This window comes from Mesoplodon mirus (genome assembly GCF_964341445.2).
Source record: "Mesoplodon mirus genome assembly, chromosome: 1".
NCBI lineage: Eukaryota > Metazoa > Chordata > Mammalia > Artiodactyla > Ziphiidae > Mesoplodon > Mesoplodon mirus.
This window is the reverse complement of record NC_138976.1, coordinates 70339014-70364852: the sequence shown is the minus strand read 5'-3', so window position 1 is coordinate 70364852 and position 25839 is coordinate 70339014. Positions and strand designations below refer to the sequence as shown.

At 35.4% G+C, this 25839-nt stretch overlaps 1 protein-coding gene across 1 annotated transcript in view; it reads left to right on the top strand.

The window, feature by feature from the left end:
• The window catches only part of UHRF2 (ubiquitin like with PHD and ring finger domains 2), a 74501-nt gene that overhangs the window by 6090 nt on the left and 42572 nt on the right, over positions 1 to 25839 (top strand). Inside the window, exons 2-3 of the mRNA XM_082625886.1 lie at positions 127 to 360; positions 8786 to 9045. Coding sequence (XP_082482012.1) covers positions 127 to 360; positions 8786 to 9045 — 494 coding nt within the window. The remainder of the gene's footprint in view (positions 1 to 126; positions 361 to 8785; positions 9046 to 25839) is intronic.

Below are 25839 nucleotides of genomic sequence, written 5' to 3'. Positions count from 1 at the left end.
ATCACTAAATTTCAGTGCTCTGTATTTTATTTTAATAATTTAGCTAGGACATTTGAGTAACTAAGGATGTAGAAAGATTGAGTTTTGAGAGAAGCATTTTAATCTTTTTCTATCCTTTTTTTCTAGTTAGAAAATGGATATACTTTATTTGATTATGATGTTGGACTGAATGATATAATTCAGCTGCTAGTTCGTCCAGACCCTGACCTTCCTAGCACATCTAAACAGACTGATGTACAGGCCAAACCCTGTTCTAATAGTCCACCTAAGGTAAAGAAAACCCCAAGGGTGGGACCTTCCGGTCAGCCGTCTACATCAACTCATGATTTTCTTATTGATCCTGGCATTGGACTATACAAGGTATGTTGTCTTCCTCAGACTTCTGGTTAATTGTGAGAATATAGATATGTTCTCTTCAGGGTGTTGTGAACAATAAAACATTGATTGCTGTTTGAGAGTAAAGATTGGGCTGTTAATATTTTAACTTTTAAAATTAATCTTGAAATACTAGTGAAAGATATATAGGCAAATGTATAAAATGTGTATGTACAGTGCAGAGAATGATAAAGCAGACACATGTGTAATCCCACCAAGGTTAAGTAGTTACTTTTTAAAGCCTCCTGTGTGCCCCTACCAGAACACATCTCCCTCTCTTTCCGTAAGAGGTAAACTACTTGTTCTCACTGCTATAGTCATTTTCTTTAGTGTTAACTACTTATGTGTGTATCTCTAAACAATGTTTTGTTTTGCCTGTATTTGAACTTTTACTTTTTTGCATATAGATATTTTATTTTCACTATTACGTTATTCCATTTTATTAACATGCCACAATACATTTATCTAATCCATGATTAATAGGTATTTGGGCTGTTTCCAGTTTTAGCTGTTTTAAACTGTGCTGTTTTGAACCAACTATGTGTATCCTGGTATACATGTTCAAGAATTTCTTTAGGAATTTTTACCTAGAAATAAAAGTGCTGGTGGAATTTCGATGCATACTGTATCTGTAGATCAGCTTGGGGAATTGACATCCTTACAATGTTGAGTCCTTCATTCACGAATGATAGATGTCTCCATTAATTTAGATCTTTGACATGTTTCTCAATTACTTTTCTGTTTACATATCTTTGACTTATTTCTAGTAGCTTTGTTTTTGATGCTGTTACAAATGGTTGCCTTTTAAAATTGCGGCTTGTTTGGTATGTAGAAATGCAATTGATTTATTTATTGACCTTTGTTATCCAGCAACTTCTTCAAATTCTAGTAAGTTTTGTAGGAATAATTGACAGTTTTGCCCCATCTTTTTCTATCCTTATATTTTTTCTTAATTCTTACTGGTTGGGATAAACTGGGACCCAAACTTAATTTTCAGAGCTTTTTTAAGACTAAAAATTAAAGATTGGTAGACAAAATGAATTAAGAAAATGCAAATAGAGATCTATGGAAAAATGCAAACAGATCCATAAAAATGGAAAGAATCAGAACTGGCAAAGAGTTGTATCAAAGTACCTGGCCTGACTACACTGATGAATTGCTTTAAACCCACAAAGATATCTAAATTGACCCACAAATGTAAAAAAAAAAAAAAAAAAAAAAAAAAAAGAAAGCTTTCATTTGTTCTATAAATTTAGTGTAATACTGATACTTGAAACATGATAAAAAGCACACTAGTGTCACTACATATTGATGTAAAACCTAAGTTATGTTTTACAAATAAAATTATAACTGTATATTAGAAGAACATACCTTGACTAATTGTGGTTTGTCAGGAAGTGGGATAGTTCATTGTTAAGAAATATTTTAATATTTCATATTAATAAACCAAAGAAAACAAATGATCTAATCTGTTTTCTGCATCTAAATAAAAATTTGAATTCATTTCTGATTTTTTAAAAAAATCCTTGGTAAGAGGAACAGATGGAATAGATGAATATTTTAAATCACACCCAGCATCATGCTTAATGGTGGGGAGAAGCCACAAACATTCCCATTAAAGACAGGAGCCAGACAAAGAAGCCCGTTAATGCTATTGTTTAACATCTTTCTAGAAGTGCTAGATCATACAGATAAGCAGAAAACAAAGTGTTGTAAATACTGGAGAAGGCAGTCTTTACTTAGGAATACCTGGAAAGCTGAGAAAATACCTTAGAGCATTATGAGCCATCAGCAGAGTGGCTGTTTAAATACCAGTAGCTTTCCTTACTATGATCATTTAGTAAAAGAAAAAAGTATAGTAACAAAACAAAAGTCTGGGAATAAACTTACATGATATGCACAAAACTGACATAAATTAGTGCCTTATGTAGTGCTCACAGTTCAGATTGAATTGTTAATATTGAAAGCCCACTTGCCAAATTGTTGTCTACGTCACTCATTGATTTCATCACTCTTTCAGTTACCAAAACTTTCTACTTGATATTTTTTCACATTATTTAAAAAATAAACTTGTTAGTTTAGAACAGTTTTAGATTTACAGCATAATTGGGAAGTTACTACAGAGTTTCCATATATCCCACACCTGGTTTGCCCTCTTGTTAACACCTAACATTAGTGTGTGGCACGTTTGTTATAATTAATGAACCATATCTCCTTAGCTTGTACCTAATGTCTTTTATGTTCCAGAATCCCATCTAGGACACCGTATTACATTTACATTAGTATTATACTAAGATAGTTGTCACGTCTCCTTAAGCTCCTCTTGGCTGTGGCAGTTTCTCAGACTTTGTATTTGATGATCTTGACAGTTTTGAGGAGTATTGGTCAGGTATTTTGTAAAATGCCATGTTAGGATTCATTTGTTTTCCTCATCATTAGACTGGATTTACATATTTTGGGAGGAGGAGCACAGAGGTGAAGTGCTATTTTCATCACATATCTAGGGCACTGTACTGTCGACATTCTATTTGGTGATTATAACTTAGGTTTTACATCAGTAGTAATTTACTACCGTTGATGTGAACCATAATCACCCGGCCAAGGTGTAGTGTGTGTCACATTTCTTCACTGTCGGTTTACTTTCCCCCACCCCCCTTTACATACTGTATTTTTTTGAGATGAAGTCATTATATGCAGCCCAAACTGCATGTAGTCAGATTATCTACAAGAATTATTGGGAATTCTTTTATGCAGGAGACTTGTCTCTTCTCCATTTCCTCAGTCATTTATTGACATCAGTATGGATATTTTTTCTCCTGTGTCCCTTCCATATACCCCCATTATTTGGGGTTTCTTTGATTTTCGTTGAAGTGCTTTCTTTCTGGCACTAGCACTAGCGCTTTTCTTTCGGGCTCATCTTGTAAGTTTCCTGCCCCAGTCCTGCAGTCAACCATTTCTCCAAGGAGCCTTGGTTCCTTTAATTGGAGAATGGTATTGGAAACTAAGATCTGGGCTCTAGGTGCTCCTTGCTACTGGGGTATCCTTGTTTTTAGGGCCCTCAGCTGACAGAGCAAGGAAATACATGTAGTATATATAATAACTCCTGTATATCCAGGTATCTATAAATATTTATGTAACCATCTGTGTCCATATTAAGCTTACATTATTACATTTTAACTTTTAAGGGCAACAGTTTAGAAGCTGCTACTTTTGACTTGATTTGTTTTGGGCCATGTAGGTATGAATTTGTTTTCATAGGAGGACCAGTTTATGAATCTGCAGATCTGAGATTAAGCAAGGTTAAGTAGTTAAGGTCAGTTTAAATTCTCTGTTTAGCACACTTCTCAATACCCAGTTGTGTCCCCTCCCCCAAAACTAATTCAGACAAGCATCATGAGAAACTACTTCTCTTAGCAGATCTTTGCTTTTTATTTGCAGTGTTAGCACTCTGGCTGTCAACTGTTTCTAGTACTTGGTTTTGTTTTTTAAACATCTCTTATATTTCATATTAATATATAGCATAGATGTTAAGGACTTGAGCTTTGTTGTCAGACTTGGTTTCAAATTTCAGTTCAGCCACTTTCTGAGTTGGACAAATTTGGCAAGTAAGTACATTGTCTCCCTTTCCTCATTTAGAAATACACTTGGAACCTGGCATGTAAACTCTCAAAAGGCTACTGTTATTTGTAAAGTAATATGTTTAGTCAAAGCTGCACTTAACCTTCCTCTTTAGTTGAAGAGGCTAACACAAACTTACTTGCTTTTTTGGATGAAGCTCGGTAATTGTCATAGATATTTGAAATTTTGACTAGTGACTTTTTCATATAGAAGGGCTTATTTCTGGATAATCCATTTATTGAATATTTGGATATTTAGTGTATATTTGTACTGGGTACTAGAAATGAGGGGTAAACAGATGATATTGCCCTCTGCCTTCATAATTATATTAGATATTCTTTTGGGCTAGCCTGAAAATGCTCAGAGGCTTCTACTTTTGACTTATTTTGAGTTTGCTTTAAATTTTGTCTGTTTTCCTTAGAGCAAGTCTCTGAATAGTGAGTATATCAAAATTTCATTAAATTGTGTCTGAATCATTTAAAAATTGGGAGGTTTTTTTTTCCTCTTCATGAATTCTTACCTATGTAATTTTTGCTTTATAAAGATTTTCTCTATGGATGAGCAAACAGATTTGGAGGCTTTCCCTTCCTTTTGCCTAAGAATATTTTTGGACCTCATGATAAGCAGGCACAAAAAGTGGATTTTCAAAGTAGTGTACTCAAAACAGACATAGGTAAGGCTTCCCTGGTGGTGCAGTAGTTAAGAGTCCGCCTGCCAATGCAGGGGACACGGGTTCGTGCCCCGGTCCGGGAAGATCCCACATGCCGTGGAGCGGCTGGGCCCGTGAGCCGTGGCCGCTGAGCCTGCGCGTCCGGAGCCTGTGCTCCGCAACGGGAGAGGCCACAACAGTGAGAGGCCCGCGTACCGAAAAAAAAAAAAAAAAAAAAAAAGACATAGGTAAACATTTAAACTTTAAGATGAAATTTTTATCTGAAGTTGTTATCCAATATCAGTCTTGTTTTGCCCTATTTCATAACTTTGAGCGATATTTGGTCAATTTCAGATGGCTTTTCATACGTCGTAAGAAACCAGATATCACTATCACGTTTAGAAAGTCTGGAAGATTGCAGAGGCTGGGTCCATCCATTCCCATTGTACAACACATTGAATCACACTGACTCTAGGAAGTAATTTATTTTCTGAAACCAGGTGGACCTCTGATGCCTAAATTGGTTTTAATTCTGGTTTTTAGATGTGGAAGCTTTGTATGACTCACATCAGATCTTACTGTTAGATGACTCATTCTGGCTTAAATAATAACTGTTTAGCATAATGATAGTAAGCTTTTAGGGTTTAGCTAAGTGTGTGGCACTGTTAAAACTTTTTTACATGTCTATGCTTATTGTAGCAAATAAGGAGGAAAATTATCAGTAATTACTAAGAAAAAATCATGGATTTCTTATTTCCTGTCTTTTGTCTATAGTGCAGTGCTGCTTTATTTAACCTTGTTGATCATGAAATGTAATAGACAACAAATAAGAGTAGAACTTAACAAGATACTATGAAGTTAGTGTCCATAAATACCACTCAAATTAAGAAATAGAACAGCAGTACGCCAGGAGCTTCTCATGTGCCCCTCTTTATTAAACTCCCTCCTCCCTAGTTGTAACTACTACCCAAACTTCTATGGTAGTCATTTCTTTACTTTTTATTAGCTTTAACCTTTTATTATACTTAACCTCTTAATAACCTTTAACCTATGTATGCATCCCTAATTTTCCTATTTCTGAACTTTATATAAATGGAACCATATTGTGTTTTGATTTGTAACTCTGAAGAAACACGGTATAAAGAGAGAATCATGTTCAGAGTTAGAGAAACCTTTATCAGCTTAGCTCCCATTTCTAGCTGTGTATCTTCTGAGGGCAAGTGTATTTCACTTCTGAACCTAACTGGAAAATAAGAATGTTGCATTGTAATTTTTAAAGGAGGTAATGTATATAACGTTAAATGGCTAATGTATTTACTAAATAAACATGGTATGGTAATAAGACCATACTATGATTTTTAATTAGTTTTAACATAGGACATATGTTGATACTTAGTGGAAGGAGAGTTATTTCATTTGTTCCTACTATATGCTTGCTAGGTTGGCACATCATAGATTTGTCACCTAATCTCAGTATACTGCGGAGTATGTTACTTTATAAAAGAAGCTGAGGCTGGGACAGGTTAAGTAACTTGTTCAAGGTTACATCTAGTAGGTTATAAGCAAGGGCTTAAACTGAGGTTTATCTGCAGAGCTTGTATGTTTTCCACAGAACATACAAAGTGCTACAGCTAGCTATGGTAATTTCTCAAGTATTTGCTCTTGGTACTGTTTTATTTTTTAATGATTTTTCCTTGCCTCTCATACTTGGGGTTTTTTTGTTTGTTTGGGTTTTTATCAAATACTTGGACATGAAAGACTTTTCTCTAAATGTGGCTACGGGCATATCTTGGAGATAATACGGGTTTGGCTCCAGACAACTGCAAAAAAAAGAATATCGACCGCAAAAAAAGAATATCGCAGTAAAGAAGTCAAACAAGTTTTTTGTTTTCCAGTGCATACAAAAATTACATTTACACTATACTATAGCCTATTAAGTGTACAACAGCATAATTTCTTTTAAAAATGTACATACCTTAATTTTAAAATGCTTTATTAAAAAATAACCATCTAAGCCTTCAGCAAGTCATGATCTTTTTGCTGGTGGAGGGTCTTGCGTCCGTGTTGATGGCTGCTGGCTGATCAGGGTGGTGGTGGCTGTGGCAGTTTCTTAAATAAGACAACAGTGAAACTTTGTCATAGATTGACTCTTCCTTTCACAAACAAGTTTTCTGTAGCATTCAAGGCTGTTGGATAGCATTTTACTCACAGTAGAACTTCTTTCAAAATCGGAGTTGAGTCCTCTCAAACCCCGCCACTGCTTTATCAACTAAATTTATATAGTATTCTAAATCCTTTGCTGTTTCAACAATCTTTACAGCATCTTCAGCAGGAGTAGCTTCCATCTCAAGAAACTACTTTCTTTGCTCATCCATAAGAAGCAACTCCTTATCCATTCAAGTTTTACCATGAGATTACAACAATTCACCCACATCTTCAGGATCCACTTCTAATTCTAGTTCTCTTGCTATTTCCATCACATTGAAGTCCTGAACCCCTCAAAGTCATCCATGAGGGTTGGAATCAATGTATTCTAAATCCTATTAATGTTGATATTTTGACCTCTTTCCACGAATCACAAATGTCCTTAATGGCATCGAGAACAGTCAGTTCTTTCCAGAAGGTTTTCAGTCAACTTTGCTGAGATCCATCAGAGGAATCACTGTGGTAGCTATAGCCTTACAAAATGTATAGTAATGAATAGTAGCAAAAACATAAGCTTTAAGGTCAAGGTGTCTTCAAATCCTAGTATTACATTCTATTAACTTTCATTTGGAGCAAGTTAACTTGTCAGAGCCTTTGTTTCCTTATCCTGTAAAATATGATTTATTAATTAAGGTTAGTTAGACAAGCCTAACTAAAGGAGCCTTGCATAATACCTGGTATATGGGTATTAACTTTAGTACATATGAACCCCCACCCCTACCCCATGTGATACCATCTGTCAGAATTCTGTTGGATACCTTAAGTGGTCTTAGGCCCTCAGGAAGAGCTAGCTTGATTAGGTAATGATCTTGTATTAGTAATGTGGTTTTTTTTTTTCTTTTTAAAGACTTTTTAAAAAGTTGAAGGGATGTCTTTGGTTGTTGCTCCTGAAAGGGCTTTGACCTTTAGACCAATTCCCTCAGCTTTTTTAGGACAGGATTTTTTTTTTTTTTAAACCAACTACTTAGGTAACTGTAAATTTCTCTGGTATACCTGTCTTCTAATACTGTTTTCCTTTTGTTAGATTGTATGGTTTAGTTCTGGATCATCCATTAGAGTTGACTACATACATTTTGCATATTTATAGCTCTGTTCTCTTTATATTTTCTTTGTTCTTTGAGATACTAAATAATGCATTTGCTAGTCACTTGCTGTTGGTGGAACTTATCTCCATTTTATATAGATAGGTTCACTAGATTCTTTCCTTTGTACATGTGCGTAAGTCCCTCGTTTTCGAGTTTTATTTTCTGTTTAATACTGTGTTTTCTGGTTGGACTGACTGTAAATTATCTGTAGGATTGTGAAGAAATTAATGGAACAAATTAATATCACAGTCATAATACTTCAAAGTTCTGGCTTTTTGTTAGTGACATTCTTTTTTTTTTCTTTTTTTTGGTGGGGGGGGTGGTACGCGGGCCTCTCACTGTTGTGGCCTCTCCCGTTGAGGAGCACAGGCTCCGGACGCTCAGGCTCAGCAGCCGTGGCTCACGGGCCCAGCTGCTCCGTGGCATGTGGGTTCCTCCTGGACCGGGGCATGAACCTGTATCCCCTGCATCGGCAGGCGGACTCTCAACCACTGCGCCACCAGGGGAGCCCTGTTAGTAACATTCTTAATGAATGACATGCCAGAATAACTCTTGGGTGCACAAGAATTATGTTTTAAAAGTCTAATATAGATATGGGTAAAGAATAGTTAAAGAAAATACCTATTTCATTGAAGGATATTGGGAGGAAAGTTAATTTTCATGTTAGTAAATAACAGATTTGACAGTATAATCCAAAAAGAATAGTTTCGTTCTAATCTTTGAAATTACTTTAAACATGAATATCTGCAAATATTAACTATGATAACCCTCAAAATAACTTGAGTTATATTAATGTTTTTGAAGCAGTAGATGAAATTACGCTTCATTTACTAATTTAAAATTTTTTTTTTAGGTAAATGAATTGGTGGATGCCAGAGATGTCGCCCTTGGTGCTTGGTTTGAAGCACGTATACATAGTGTTACTAGAGCTTCTGATGGACACTCACGTGGCAAAACTCCACTGAAGAATGGCAGTTCTTATAAAAGGACTAATGGAAATATAAATCATAATTCCAAAGAGAAAACAAATAAATTGGACAGTGTACCCTCTACGTCTAATTCAGATTCTGTTGCTGCTGAAGAAGACGTTATTTATCATATCGAGTATGATGAGTAAGTGCCCATGCTATTGAGGACTTGTGTTTGTTTGTAGAAGCAAAATCTTCCATCTCAAGATTGTTTTCAAATAATAGTCTTTCAGAAGAAATCATCTAGGGGTCATGTTTGGTCTAGTACCATTTGTTTTTATTTTTGTTTGTTCAGTGGTTGTAATATAATAGCTCCTCAACATTTAGCATCTGGCTCCTAAGTGGTTTGTTGTTTTGGGTATCCTAATACCTGGCTTAATTCAATATGTAAGGGTTTCTCTTTGTCTGGTCCTCTATTAGGGTTTTTGCTATATATTTTAATAATATTCTAGAAAGTATATAATAGTGTGTAATGTAATAGCATTTATCTATTTATTTATTTTGGCCATGGCGCGGGGCATGTGGAATCCTAGTTCCCCAACCAGGGATCGAACCCACGCCCCCTGCAGTGGAATTGCGGAGTCTCAACCACCAGACGGGCAGGGAAGTCCCTGTAATAGCCTTTAGAATGAGATTGAAATATTTTCTAAAAGCTATTATTGGGATAATTCACATAAAATTTATACATTTTACGGGTACAATTCACTGTCTTTAATATATTCATAGGATTGTGCATTATCACACACTACTCATAGAACATTTTTATTTTCCCCAAAAAACTATATGCCCAGCAATCACTTCCCAATCCCCCTCTCCCAACAAAAAAAATTTTTTTGAATTTTATTTTATTTATTTATTTATACAGCATGTTCTTATTAGTCATCCATTTTATACAACAAAGTGTTTTTAAATGTTTATGTGAAAACAGTATTAAGAACTTGCTTTGAGGGCTTAGACTTTAACACTGAATTATTTTCCTTACCTATTTTCAAAATCCTAATATAAAAGTTACTATGGGGAGAGATTTAGTGTTTATTCAACACTAAATGATCTTTGTCTTCATTCAAGTGACATTTTAATATGTATAGAAAGTATGAAACCAAATCTTTATCAGGTGTGAGTTCAAGATCCTAAAATGGTTTTGGTTTTTCTTAACAAAAATGGTATAAAAGACTGGTGTCAACTCAGATTTCCAGGATACCTGGAAAGGGGTCAAAAGTAGATCCCTTTCATCTTTTCTGATACTTTTTATGGTTGTAGTTAACTTGCCAACATGGCTTATTTCAAATGTGCAATCATACTGTTTTTTACCATAGTAGATGATAATAGAAGCAACAACTAGAATGAGTATTAAGATCTGGGATTGGCCAGGACTGGCAATATTGGTAAATCGAGCCTGGGATAGAAAGGGATTGGAGTTGATGTGTTAATAGTAACCAGTGTCTGGGTTTATGAATACCATGGCAAAGAGGCAAGAGTGGAGGACTTAAGCTATCTGTATATTGGCTGTCAACAAGTAGAGTTCTTGACTTGCTTCAAGTTTTCTGTTTCTTGGAGAAAAGAAGAAATAACTCAGAAACCTGCTACCTGGGACCTGATTCTGGCCAATAAAGGAGTTATTATTTGGCAAAAAAAAAAAAAATGTATAGAATGGCACAGTGTAGAAATAGGGTAAGAAGCTTTAAACACTAAGTGAACTAAGGCTTGTTAAATTTTTTACAGTTTTAGGGGCTCTTAGTTGGTTTTGGAATAAGACTTTCCAAGGGATAGACCTGAGTTTGGTACAATGTTAGAACATAAATCACAATATCTTAGCGTTTATTTAGTTATTTTTTAATGAAGAAGTTTGTCTTGATTAGAATGAATGTTAGTCTAAACCCAACATGCATGAGAAGACTAAAATTATCTGTCCAAAATAATTTTACATGATGGAATTGTTTCAGTGCTGGCAACTTAAAGATATGGTAGCTGAACTTTCTTTGAGACATAAGATATCAGAAGCTTAGTAAATGTCATTCATATCTTCAAAAAGAGAAAAGGACTATACAGAGTAAAGTGTGAAATAAATAAAATAGATGAGTTTCTGGATGAGAGTCCCAGATAACAAAAGGCTGGTATAAGCATCTAGAAAAAGTCATGATCCCATATGGATGTGATAAAGAATCCTGTTAAAGTTTCATTCGTCACGGTTATCAGAAAAGTTAAAAACTATAGTCAAGTTCGTGTTAATTTCAATAACTTATTAAACAAGTTCTTACGTTCTTGGACGGAGGATGCATTGACGACAAATTGTGGAGTATATGGCTTAGCAGTGGTAATAGATTCTTATTGAGTAGTAAGCTCCAACTTAGTCAATAGAATGTAGCTATCAAATAGTTACACTGTAGGATGTTTTATTAGAAGTAAGATATCTAGAACAAGACTGGTGGTGCTACCGTTTTACCGGGCTCATTATTCTTTACTTGGAATATTGTTTTCCATCTTCGTGCTTTAAGAATAATACCAACAGGACGTGGTGCATCTTTAGAGTAGAAGTCAAAATGTAAAATCAACATGAAGAATAGCTAAAAGAACTAAGTATTTACATTGAAAAGACTGGGATCAAGATAGCTTTCATATTTTAAAAGCTCTGGGTGAAAGTTCTATACAACATAGAAGGTAGGTTTCAGGATAACTTAAACTTCCTACCAGTCAAATCTCTAAAGATAGAGAATGGTCTGCACTGAGGAGACAAAAACAGGTGTTGGCTATCTTCAACCTCAGACAGGGAGAATTACTAGAAATGTTACATTGCAAAGGGAAATAAAGTTAGAGGTCATTAATCCAATCACTCTAATTTTTACTTCCAAAACAGTATTTGTCAGACAATTTTTTTGTACTTAATAGACTTTAAGTACATATAGGCTGCCATCCCATTCTATTTATGATTCTAATTTAGTACTGTCATTTCTCTCAATGAATTAACTTCATTTTTCTCATAGATTAAGTTGAAAGTAATCTGCTTAATTGTCTCCAAACTCTGAGTGCAGCAGTGCGAGTGCGTTTTGAACAGCCTGTCATTTGGCCAGTGCAGAGAGGCATTGTACATGGGACCAAGGAACCTGTCCGAGGAATTCTTCTGGGATATGCAGTGTTTGTCAGTTTAAAATGGCACTGTTCAAAAGTTACTTTTATAGTGACCTACAGGTCCTAACATATTAACCAGGCCAAATGAATTCTCAGTCTTTGAAATGAATTTCATTAAAAGCATTGCTGTCTCAGAACAAGATAAGTAGGTATACTACTCTGCATCTTCAATCCCCACTCCAGTCAGAGCAGAGTTAAAAACAATTTTTAATCTGTGAGAAGTGATACGTATTACAGATTTATAATGTTACTTATTAGGTAGATGTGTTCCACAAAACAACACCAAAAGCCAAATCTAGTAGTTGACATTGTTCTAGAATCTCAGTGAAATCATTTGTTTGCTATTATTCCATTTTTCCTCTCAAAATTATGGATACAAATATTCTAAGTGCATAAAAAGCAGGTTATGTTAAGAGATCTGTTTGAAATGTTTTAAGGTTTAAGAGTTTTACTGTTTTCAGGGGTCCCTTTTCTATAGATTCCTTGAAGAACATAGGCTGAATTGAGAGCTTCCTACTGCAAATAATATAAAGCAAAATTGTGGAGTTAACATCAAAGTGCCTGCTACAAAGAACATATATGTGGGTTTGTTCTGTTTTGTTTTTTCATGATGGCTGTTTTATGCTATTAATCTGTCATCACCCTTGCCTTAGCAAGGGCTTTGTATTTTTAGAATTAAACCAATCCAGTAAGTACTTTGGGAGAAAGAGCTAGCAGTACAAATATTAAATCTAGACTTTAGAGATTTAGATTCCAGCAGATTCTTAAATCTTCTGTAAAGTTTTAACTTCTTAAAAGCAGCTTTATTAAGGTATAATTCACATAGCATTCAATTCGCCCATTTAAAGTGTAAAATTCAGTGGTTTTTTAGTATATTAACAGGACTGTGCAACAGTCACCACAATCTAATTTAGAACATTTTGGTCTTCCACAAACCCCGTACCCATTAGCAGTCACTCCCCGTTTCCCTACCCCCACCAGCCCTTCCCCCAACCCCTCTCAGCCATAGGCAATCGGGAATCTTCTGACTCTGGATTTGCCTATTCTGGACATTGCATATAAGTGGAATCCTATAACGTGGTCTTTTGTGACTGGCTTTTTTCACTTAGCATAATGTTTCAAGGTTCATCCATGTTGGAGCTTATATCAGTACCATATTCCTTTATTGTCAAATAGTGCTCCATATTACCACTGTTTATTTATCCATTTATCAGTTTATGGACACTGGTGTTTTCTACTTTTTGCTGCTAGGAACCTTCATGTACCACTTTTTTGTGTAGGCATTTGTTATAGTTTTTTGGCATGTGTGTGGCAGCGAGATTGCTGGGTTGTATGGCAGTTATGTTTAACCTTGGGAAGAACTGCCAGACTTGTTTCCAAAGTGGCTGCACCATTTTACATTCCCATGAGTTGTGTATGAGGGTTCCAGTTTCTCCACATCCTCACCAAAACTTTGATTAGAGCCATCCTATAGTATAGGAGGTATAATTAACCTACAACATTATGTTAGCTACAGGTGTACAGCATAGTGATTCAATATTTCTATACATCACAAAATGATCACACCCCTAAAGTGTGTTTATTGGAGAATGACTACGCCTGCTTGAAACTTTTGTTTTTAGTGGTATTTTGGGCAGAAAACAAAAGGGAAGGGGATTCAGAAGTGAGCAAATGTCAAGGTAATATAGGCAATTATAAACCCATGGAGTGGTTAAATGGTCAATTAAAGAAAAAGAACATCAAATTTTCCCTTATTTCATAGTGAGCTTGTACTGTGTATTTCCATAGCTTTCTAAAAGTTGTCTTTATTCCCATTAGTTAGTTACTCTCTGAAGGTTTAAAAATTTTAAGGGTCCTGAACATCTAAATTCACAAATCTGTGACTGCAGTCTTGTGAGAGTAGAGATCCTGAAGCTAATTGTGGTGATGAGCCATGATCTTTACTGATAGGGAAGTAGACTGGGAAAGGGGCAATCATTACCTTAGTGTTTCTGGTAGGTTAATATGTCTATAGCAGAGCTTACAGCTATTTAATTACATGAACTCTTATGTGCCAGACTCTGAGCTAACTTCTTACATGAATGCTCATGTAATCTTTAGAATAACTATAATGTTAGTTACATTAACTCCCATATGAAGAGACCAAGGCTTACTTACATAACTTGCCAGAGGCAACATCTGTTAAATTGTCTGACTCCAGAGCTTAAGGGTTAACCAATATGTATTATTGCCACTCTGCCTTAAACATGGTACATGTAATTGGTAATAGCCTACATAACTTCAAAGGACAACCATTTTGTATGACCTAAAGACTTGCTTTAGACTTGGCCTGGGTTTTAAAGCAGACAGCACTCATACAACTTTAAGTTAAACCCTGGGTATGTAAGCAACTGAGGCCACACTACTGAATTTAATCTTTACTCATCATTTGGCTGCTTTATCAACAGATAAAGGCTTAATTCCTTACCCTGCTTTTGTATTAAGAAACATCTGTTCTTAGTGGATTTGGTTTAGATTCCTCTTAATTAGACTAGCGGTTCTCAACCCTAGTTACACATTAGTTGTCTAGGAAGCTTTAAAAATATCAGTACCTAGGACCCACCTACATAACTTCTTGTATGATTGATCTTTGGGACCTCAGGGGATTGCTGTCTCAAAAGTTCCTGTGTGATTCTAATGTGTAGCCATGGTTGAGAACCACTGCCTTAGACTAGTGGTTCTCAAAGTATAGTCCTGTCCAGGAACATCAACATTACTTGTTAGAAATCCAAGTTCTTGTACTTACTCCACATGTAATGAATCGCTCTCTGGAGGTGGCCCTGCGGTCTGTGTTTTAATAAGTCCTCTGGGTGGTTAATATGTATACTCAAGTTTAAGAACCATTCACTGATTGCCTTTTGTACAGCCTTATCAGTTGCTACTAAGAACCAATATGGGGGAAAGGGGTTGATATGACAATTTAAACATAGTAAATATATTAAAGGCTGGAGATGATATACAGTACCTGAGGAATCTGAGTATTCATCTTTTAGTACCTGTATAGGTGGCTTATGGCTTGTTGATTTTTCCATTTTGTTTCCATATACATAAAGGATTAGTTAAGTCTTCTTCTAAAAGAAATTATATTTCATTCCAGCTAAATGATCTGTATCATTTAAATGAGGGACCATTTTCCGCTATGCAGTCTTTATCTGTACCTTGGCTAACATAGAAAAGCAGTGTCCATCGTGTGTTTGTGGAGAATTTATCTTTTATGATGTATTGGTACATTCTTTTTTTTTTCCTTTTTAACCAATTGAAATATTCTATTTTGAGTTTTGTGGCAATTTTAGTGTATTATCATTCACATAATGTTTCTTTTGACTTGATGATAATTTCTCTGACTTCCCCAAACTTTCACTTCCTCTTAAGAACTCAAACCCCAACCCAGACCATATAAAAGGTAAAGGTTAACATGGGAGTAGTATTTGCAGAATTAGCTCCAGAACCACTGTTTAAAAAGTATTCTTTATTTCTCCTGTCTGCTCTATCAGCCGTTAAGTATTGGTAAATTCTTGAGTGGGGGAGAATACTCTGTAGTAGTTGAATATTTGTTCTGAGATCTAGTTCTGGCTTTCCTTTGAATTAGACTCTTAAATGCATCAGTCAATTGTTCTAAGACAAGCTTTCTGAATTGGGCTTAGGGTTAAACTAGATCTCAGAATCTCCCCATATACCTTCGTATAAGGATTCAAAAGGTACATTTACACGTCAGTTAAAAAGGTGAATTTGGGAATACTAGTCTTGTTAGTGACTTGCTTTTTTTAACTGCTTTTTTAAATTTAGTGTTCTAATTTAGGGACCTTGATTTATAAATTGGAGCTGATTTCTATAAAGAGAAATGTAAGCTAGAAAACACATAGTAGTTTGAACAAGGAAGTATATATATAAAGAGGGGAAATGCTTATGAAAGTTATTTTATTTCTGTATCATATCGTAGTGAATTGTCTGTGGCTAGGCAAAGTTGAAATCTTTAAACATGAGAGAGTTTTCATAGTGACATGAAAACTACTTATATAATCTTTCATGCTCCATAGTGTTCACATTTCAAATAGAAATGTCAGTTTACCTCAGAAACAAAAACTCTTTTTGTTTTGACTTTTTAGTAAATTATTCTGAAGTACCCTTTTTAAAGCATGGTTCAATAATTCTCTTGTTAAAACAACACTATGTGCCAGGCACTATACAAGTACTTTTCCTGGATTATCTCATGTTATCCTCATTAAACAATCAATGAAGTGGATACTTTTCTATGTGTAAAGAGGGAATAACTGAGATTTAGAGAAGTTAATATACCTAGTATTAAATAGGTGATAAGTGGTAGACTGAGATTCAGAAGAGCACATACTTAGAACCACTCTATCGTACTACCTCTCATTTTGAGAGAAGCATGCTTATAAAATACCTTAATGTAAAATTAAGTATATATAAAATATTATAAAGCAGTTGTTTGCATAATTAAAAAATTTCTGTCATTCTCTCCAGTTATCTGTCACAGAACAGAAACCTTAAATCAGTAAACACCTGTGTGCCTTTTTCTGTAAGGAGAATGCATAGCTCGCTAGTATTCAAAGGATTTTTAAACCAAATAGGTTAAACTGCTGCTTTTAACAGCGTGTCAAGGTTCTACCATGGGATTGAGATCAAATGGAAATGGCATAGCATCACTTAGAACTTGGAGGGTAACTTACGCTAGGCTACAATTAAAAGGTCTTCTGGCGAACGTCTTAGGATAATGTTGTCATTGCTGCCAGCATTCTTTTAAGATTTTTTGAGCTATTCTAAGCCTGTGGTGCATGCTTTTGAGTATTCTTAATTATGGCTACTTCAAATAGAAGTCACTGAGCCAATTCTGAAAAAAATCAAGTGGTATTTTTAGATAAAAGTTGCTGTTCTATAAAGTAACAAAACTGATTTTCTTGAATGTATTGATGTGATCTATTTCTAAAGGAATCCCAAAAATGTTTTAATCATGTCTGGGTTTTCATGGGAGAAAAGGAATAAGATTTTTAAAAATCAGATCAGAGTGTCATGTTGATTTTGAGTAGGGAGCTATAAATGAGAGGTTTAGTTTCAGAACCCTGGTCCAGGGACCAGTCTCCCCCATTGTTTTTGGTTGTTACTGACATGTTTGCCAAAGACTTAGAATATTTCCTCTTTCTATGACTTGCAGTGTTCTGAATGGATGATAATCAAAAGGAGGGCAGAAGAAGTTAGATCTTTGACTTTATTGTTGCTCTTCTCTTGTGTTAAAAGATCACTTGGTGCTTAGAAAAATGACTACAGGTATCAGTTAAAATGAGTACAGATATCAGTTGATGTCACCTTTTCAGATTTATACATCATTCCTTTACATTAGTGTTTCTCAAAACGATGGTCAGCAACACTGCGGGTTCACCCAGGTACGGTATTTATAATGCAGATTCCTGGGGGATACCAAATCCCACCCCTGCTCCCTGCATTGGGTGGGCCTGGGGTAGAGCCCAGGAATCTGCTTTTCAGAAAGGCAGCCAGGAGCCTATTAAGTATACAGAGCATTGGTTCTCTTATAGGCTGTACAGTTTTAGTCATTAGAATCAGAATTTGCTTTGAATTCTAGGTCTTTGGTTAAGTTTTTTGCTTTGTTTTCTTTGAATTCGTTCAGCTTTAATTTCCTCATCTGTAAATACCTACTTGACCATGTTCTTTTTTTTCCCCCAATAACCTTGAAAAGTATCCAGTAATAATAGTCAAATTTTCTGCTTTTAATTTATTAATAAAGCCAGGTTATTTTGGTAAGTACTCTTAAATAATTTATCTTTGGCATAGGTATCTTTTAACCTGATTACATTGTTTCCACTATTAAAACAGTTATACACCATTGTTAACATGTTGTACAAGTGAGATTTATTTCCATGTAATATGTAAAGTCTTACTGTAAGCAGTTTTAAGTAAGTTATTTTTGTCTGTGAGTAAGCTTTACATTTAAGGTGTGAAACTGAATAATGTTATCTGTTAGATTAAGAAATGCTTTCTTTCTGCATGTAGTATAACATTAAAGATTTGCTAAATTAGAACATGCCTCCAGGTGAATGTTGTCCTTATTTAAGCATTTTAACACCAGGAAGCCATGTTTTGAAGGAAGGTTTCAGTGATAGTACTTTGCCTAATACTGTTTGAGTCTTCTAAAATGCTTAGTTAGCTTACAAGTCACCTAAGGAAATGCGCTTTTACTATATTATAACAAACCTGTTTTAAAAATTGTGCTTAATCAATTTCCCTGAAATTTAATTCCCCAGGTTTTACTCAATGATTTGTTAATTGAAAACACAGTTGGTTTTTGCTAAAATGTCACATAGTTCAGGATAATCAAAAGCATGTACTCTGAAGGATATCTCTAAAAGACATCTAAACAGTATTTGGAGCAATGAAAATGTTACTGGGAAAACAAGCTTAAGGATATTTAAGGCTTATCTGAGAATATAGACTTTATAACACCAAAGTGTTTCTAAATTCTCAAAGATGCAGAGTAGCTAACTAGAATAATCTTATACCTGTATTGGGGTAATACCTTGACTTCAGGTTCTAAGAATAGAAGGTCATGTAGAATAAGAGAAAAAAAGGTCCCTAGTCTTATCCTTCCATAGCTGTATGTTGGCTCTTGGCACAGTGTAGTCAGCTTCAGTATTGTTCCTTCCTCTCTGCTTCAGGTCTTTGGGGATATCTTGAGCCCTGTTTTAGAAGTTTTTCAAGCTTCTACCACTTTCCAAATGTTTCATACAGTCTCCTGCAGTTTTCGCCAGTGCAAATGCTGGAAGAAGTCAGTGCTTGGACCAATTTGTAGAATTTGTAGTGGTTATCTTCAGCCATACATTAGACTTCATGGGAGGCAGGGAATGCTGTGTTGGAGGCTGCCTATACTTAAAAAGACTTTCTCTTGTGTACTTGTATAAGTAACAGTGGAGCTAACTGCAAGTTTCTTCGTTTTAAGAAATCCAAAAACAATCTTTAAAACACCTTTTTCTTATTATCTCTGTATAGAATTCTTTGTTCCCACTTAACTACCCTAAAACACAGTGGTCACAGTTTATTACATTTTGTTAAGAGCTTTAGTTATACAAAAGATTTTTCTATTTAATGAGTTGCATGTTTCCAAACATCTGTAGGCCTGGTATATCCCAAACACACTAAAGTTTGAACGTGGTATCTGCTTCTCAATGAAAACTTGCTATTTTGTAGTGTAAGTTCTGTTATAGAAATATGCACAACTAGCTTTTAGAGTACCTAAAGTTCTGAGATTATAAGGTAGAAAAGATACTTCTGTATTCCTGAAGGAGAACCACAGGATACCAAGGATAAGGAGGTACAAAATACAGGGTTATCTAAGGGTAGATTAGTATGGCTGGAGTGTAGGAGATATATGGTGAGTAGTAAGAAATGAAACTAAAGGTGAATAAAGATTTCAAGTTAAACATGGCAGATTAAGTTGCATGTTTGTCTCCACTCCTTCTTACACCCTCCTAGAAGACAGTAAAAGAATAAATGCATAAACCCCCGAGGACAAAAAATGTGATAGAAGTAAGACACAGAAGAGAAAGCAACAAAATTTTGGAAGATAAGAAGCTAATGGGTAAATGATGCCTAACTTAGGCCAGAAAAAGCTGAAACCTAAGGATAAGCCAACAACAAGCAAGTAAATTGACATCGAAGAACCTTTGGAAGGTTCAGACCTTGGATTTACCAGGTACTTTAGACATAGGCATATGGAATAAAACAGAAGAAGAGGATTGGTTTATTTATATGAAAGAGCATTTTAATCACTTCTACCCCACTCAAGGCTTAAATCAAGAAAGAGGAAAACATGGTATTCAGGAAATAGGATTCAACGCAGGAAGTAATGAAAGGAGATCCCAGCATGGCAGCTGTGGAACAGGTCTAAGCCTGAAGAGCAAGTTTTCCAGATTAGTATAGGACAGAGGTCTCTAGAAGATGTTTTGCAACCCAGAACACTAGTAGAGTACCTGAAATGTCTGAACGTAGAAGCGTTTTAACAACTGTGGCAGAATGGGGATAATTAATATGTACATGGAAAATTAAGCAAGTAGCAACCAAAAAGAAGAGTTAAGTACTCAACAGAAAACAAAGTTGTGAAAGAAAGGATTTATAATTAAAGCATACTTCATTAGTTAGCTATGAACACTTATTTAGTCAACATGTAAAAAAAATATTGTAAAAAATACTGATTTTTACAAACAACTTGGTTTGTATAACGTGCTTAAGAGCAAGAAATTTTGTCAATCCTTGCAAGATTATAAGTCCTAGAGCCATGTGATCAGAGTTTGAGTCATGTCTCTGCTTCTTACTCCTGTCCAAGTAAGTTAACTTCTGTGCCACATCTGTAAAATGGGGATAGAATAGTGCCTACCTCTATCCTAAGAGGTAAATATGTTAACACTTAGAGCAGTGCCTTGTGTTAGTAATTATAAGGAAGAAGAGATGGAGGCAAATGAGCTGTACATCAGGGATGGGTAGAATAACAGTTTGAAGTAAAAAGCAGTGTGTAAGCATGTTACTTTAAAATATGGTGGAAAATAAAAGAAATAGCTAAAAGTTAAACAGTTGCATCGGGGGAATAGAAACCAGTGTGGTGGACTGGGGCAGGAGGCTGCTTATCCTCACTGTAAGCCTTGAGTGTTAACTTAGAGTTTTATACTCTTGTGGGAAAACTTCAAAAGTGGGAAGAGCCTTTTGTTTGGATTTTAACTTGAAGCACAGAGCATTTTATTTTTTATTGTAGAAATCTTTAAACTTATGCAGAGGTTGAGAGAAAGAACTCATCACCTAGCTTCAATCATTATGAACTCCTGGCCAATCTTGTTTAATCCGTACCAGCATCCCCAAGCACCACCACTGGATTATTTTGAAGCAAGTCCCAAATCTTAAGTCTTTTCAACCAGAAATAGCCTTAGCAGCTGTGGTGGGCACAGTACTCAGATCTTCAAGACAGAACTTGCTGACCTGCAAGGAATGAATGCAGTTAACTGATAACTTTTAGCCACAGCACTTTTGATATCTGTGACAGTGTTTGAGCCAAAGCCACACTCTTTCTTGGCATCCTCCAGCTGGTGACTAAGTGTGGCAGCAGTTCTAGGGCCTGGCAGTTATGCCCAGCATTTCTCCAAAGCTCACGATTGGATTGGCGAAGATTTTGTTTGTATCACACTCTCATGTTTCTCCTGCTCAACCCTCTTTTCCTCTCCTTTCAAAGTGAAAGCATCGTGGTCTAAGGGCTATTGCTTCCTAGTCCTGCTCTTTCTCCCTATTTTTTGTAGGTTCATCCTGATCTTGACATCTTAGCTATTTTCTCAGTTGAATACTCTAAAAGGATCCTTTTTAAAGTGTGCAGGAGACAGCTAACATCAGGCCAGAGATTTACTACTCTTTAAAAGGTCTGTGTGTGGTTGACCTTTGGCTGGTGTTGGGGAACTTAACTTTCAGGAGGATTCTCATCATTCCTTGATAAAAATGGTTCACTCTGCATAAACTCTGCAAAAAAAAATATTATTTATGCCGAACACCTGCTTCTGGGAGTCTGGAATTTTGGTATGTGCTAGACATTGAGTGCTAACGTGATGAATCCCTAAGAAAAATCTTGAGCATTCTTCACTGTACACCCCTGGTAGTAACATTACACACATGTTGTCGTAATATGTTGCTGGACATATTAAGCACATTTTGTGTGACTACTGGGAGCGGACTCCTTGAGCTTGCACCTGATTTCCTCTAGACTTGATTCCATGTGCCTTTTTCCTCTGCTGAATTTGCTTTGTATCCTTTCATTGTAGTAAATCATAGCCATGGGAAGAACTATGTGCTCTCCTGTGAGAATGAGTCACTGATCCTGGGATGGGGACCCTAAAGCATTTAAAAAAAAAAAATCCACATGACATTTACAATAATTCCTTAAAATCAAATAACCAGTCAGTGTTCAGACTGACTTATTTTTTAAAAATATACTTGGGATTTACAGATAAGTATCAAAATTAAGATCCACCCATTGCATGTAGCTGATAGGTTAAGTCTCAACCTACAGGTTTCCCCTATTCTTTCTTCCTTGCTATTTATTTGTACAAGTAACAGTTATTCAGTTTTCCCACAGTCTGAACTTTACTGATTACATTTCTGTAGTGGTATTTAACATGTTCCTCTGTTAATGTTAGTTTCCTGAAAGTTTATACAGTCTTCCCTTGGTATCCATGGGAGATTGGTTCCAGGACCTCCACACATACCAAAATCCATGGATGCTCAAGTCCCTTATATAAAATGGCATATTTGCATATAACCTATGCATATCCTCTTGTATACTTTAAATCATGTCAGATTACTTATAATGCCTAATACAATGTAAATGCTATATAAATAGTTGCTTGAGCCTGGCAAATTGAGCTGCTTTTTGGAACCTTCTGGAATTTTTTTCTGAATATTTCAGTCAGTGGTTGGTTGACTCTGGATGCAGAACCCATGAGTATGGAGGGACGACTGTACTTAGAGGCTTGATTGGTTTTAAATTTCATTATTTGATAACACTAGTTTAGAGATGGTATTTATTTACCTATTACATGGCATTGGGAGGCACATAATACCTGCTTCTTTTTTTGTGGTAAGATTTGGGTGTTGTCAGCCTGATACATCCATTGTGAAATTTGCTGCCAGCTTTTAATAGTTTTAGTAGCCATTAATCTTTACCTACAGCCACTATTTTATGAAATGTAGTAAAAATAGTGATACCTCATTCTCTCCTTCATTTATTAGCTATAATTTTTTCATAAGGAGCTTTCCTCAACAAGCAGTTGGTTCATATACAAAAGGTAGGATAAACTATTGATTCTTGAACTTTTTCAGTGTTAAGAATGAATAAAGTCCCTAGCATCCTCCAGAGGTTAGTCAGTGAGATTTTTACTAAGTCTCATTATGAACTAATTTTAAGACTTGTTTTACTCTAACTCAGTTCTTTTTGGTGCCCAGATTGTCTCATCTCTGGCCTGTGGAGGCTCCTTCAAGTTGCACCTGACATAATGAGGGTTTCTTTGCATTCAGGTACAATAGGAAGTCCCAAGCTCTTCTATTTCCTGCCCAGGCCTGGATTCAGCCATTTCTTTAAGGAGCCCTAGTTCTTTTTGTAAGAGCTTGTAGTCAGCTGTTCATTGATACTTGTTTTGATCATGTTTCTAGGTCTTAACATTGGAAACAGCTAGGAAGTGTTTGTATTGATATTTCCAATTAATTTTAGAGTTGAGGGGTTATCATTTAGTATCCTTAATCTCTTATTTTTTCTCTTACCTTGAAAATCATGGTTTCTATTAATGTCACCACTGACTTGTTTTATTCTACTCATATGATGGTTTCAGACTAACTACTAATATTGCAAACAATATGATTAGTGAAAAGTTGGTATGTTTTTTACTTTGTCCTTAGTAAATAGGTATAACCCCACTAGGAATGTATAGTTAGTGTATTTTCAAGTCACTTGTAATGGTATTTCTCAGTAGTTAAGCCACTTTTTTCATTTTGCTTTTGGTTTTTAGGGATTTCTTACATTTTGTAAATTCTGTTTTTATAATCAAGTGAAACTTTAAACGATCTTATAGGTAAAACTTCAAAACAAGTACATTAAGAAAAAGTGTCCATCTTGGTTCCTTCTGCTCTATTTCTTACCTCTTTTTGTAGTAACTAAATGAGTTTTTGTTTATCCTTCTGTCTCAAAATATATGTATGTATGTGTGATTACTTGTATACTCACAAATACATACACACTTATATATGTACATGTACAAGTATGTATTTCCACACACACTCATTAGGTAGAAAGCACACATAAATGCTGTTTGCATCTTGGTCTTTTTTTTTAGTTAATGTCTCTCCATAGCAGATGTCATATTCCTTTTTACAGGAGAATAATATTCCATTATATAATTGTATCATATAGTAAGTAGTTTCCTATTATGGACATTTGATTATTTCTAGTCCTGCTGTTACAGATAGTGCAGCTATAAATAGCCTTGTGTATGTGTCTTTTCCTGGGTTTTTTTGTTACTTGTGTTTGGGATAGATTCCTAGAAGTGGAATTCCTGGATCAAAAGGTAAATATATAGGCAATTTTGCTGTGTATTGCCAAATTCCCCTCTACAAGGAGACAGTACCACTTTGTATTCCCATCAGCAATGTAAGAATGCCTGTTTTCCCACAGCCTATGAACAAGTTGTTATCAGGCGTCACAAAATGTTTTAAGCAGATCTGTGTTTTAGAATCTTTGGCAAAAGTATAATGGAGTCTAAGGTGTAATCCTAAAGACAGAGAGATGTGTTGGCCTTGACAGTAGTCTCAGAGAAATGCAGGCCTTCTTTAATGTAACTCTGTACCCTTAGTGAAGTGTTAACAGTATATAGCATAAGGAGGACTTAGTAACTGGATGGAGGAATTGGGGATAACTCCAATTTCTGGGAGTATGAAAATTTAGAAAATATTGAGCATCAGCAGATTATGGGATGGGGGAATTTCTTGAATTTGAGGTGCTCCTGAGACATACGTGTTAGAGATGTAGTTGGATATGTGAATCTGAAGAGAGAATTTTGGGTTAGAACAGAGCTTCTGAGTCGTCACTCTATGTGATGTTAAGATATGTTAAGATATGTGTAGATGAAGATGCCCAAGAAAAGAATGATAGTGATATTTGAGTCTGGGCGTGTTCTTGACTTTGGTAAAAGTAGTTTTTGGGTCCCTTCTATATCTTTTTATACAGCAACTGACTTATCATCTCTGGGTAGCATTAGAAAAAGTATACTTAACTTTCATGACTTTTACACACTTACTGTATACATGAAGATGATGTATTCATATGTTCTACTTCTATAATTCTGTTCTGAAATCATACTTAGTTTCAGGGCAAACAGCTTAAATTCCTTTGCTCTGATGTAGGCAATGATTTATTTAACTCATCAAGAAACATGATTTTAAAAGTTTGTTACAAATATTTCCATTCTTGGTATCTAATTTTGGCAATCATAGGTAAATGGAGAGCTTTTTACCGGTGAAATATGCTTTTTTACTGTGTTAATCATACAGGAATATATGATAATGTCATGATGTAAAAATCACAATACAGCTGAGAAAAGGATCTCATCTAAAAGAATAGTTTTCTATCCTTTATGACCTTAAGAATATTTAGTCAGGAAACAAATTCACAACTTTAGAATTAGAAAAGCCCTAAAATATCTAGTTACAAGTCTTCTCCATTTTAGTTCTCAAAACAGCCATATGAGGTAGTTACCATTAGGTATGTTTTACACATGAGAGGTAGTCATGTGTAAACTAAACACATGTAAAACAGCGAAGTTTAGTAACTTTCCCAAGGATACACGGTAGTAGGAAGCTAAAATGGAATTTAAACCCAGGCATGTTGAAAATAGAACATATTTTGAGTGGAGAGACCAGTATGATAAAGGATTCAAAACCTTACGTAAGTTGAAGGAAATTCACTTGAAATGTTTTATACTTAGAAGATAGAGGAGGGCAGGGTGACAGACTTAGACTGTCAAGGATTAGGTCTTTCATGGAGAGAGTATATAGATTTCTTCATGGCACTTAAGCTATGGAACTCATTCTGTGTTTATCTTTGATCCAGTATCAAGTATATTCTCTTTCCTATGTCAGAGCTGTGTGAAGACAGAATGGTTTCTCTTAGGGTTAAAGCTGGCCTCTCATCACACCATCCGAGCAGAGGTTACATGGTTATTTG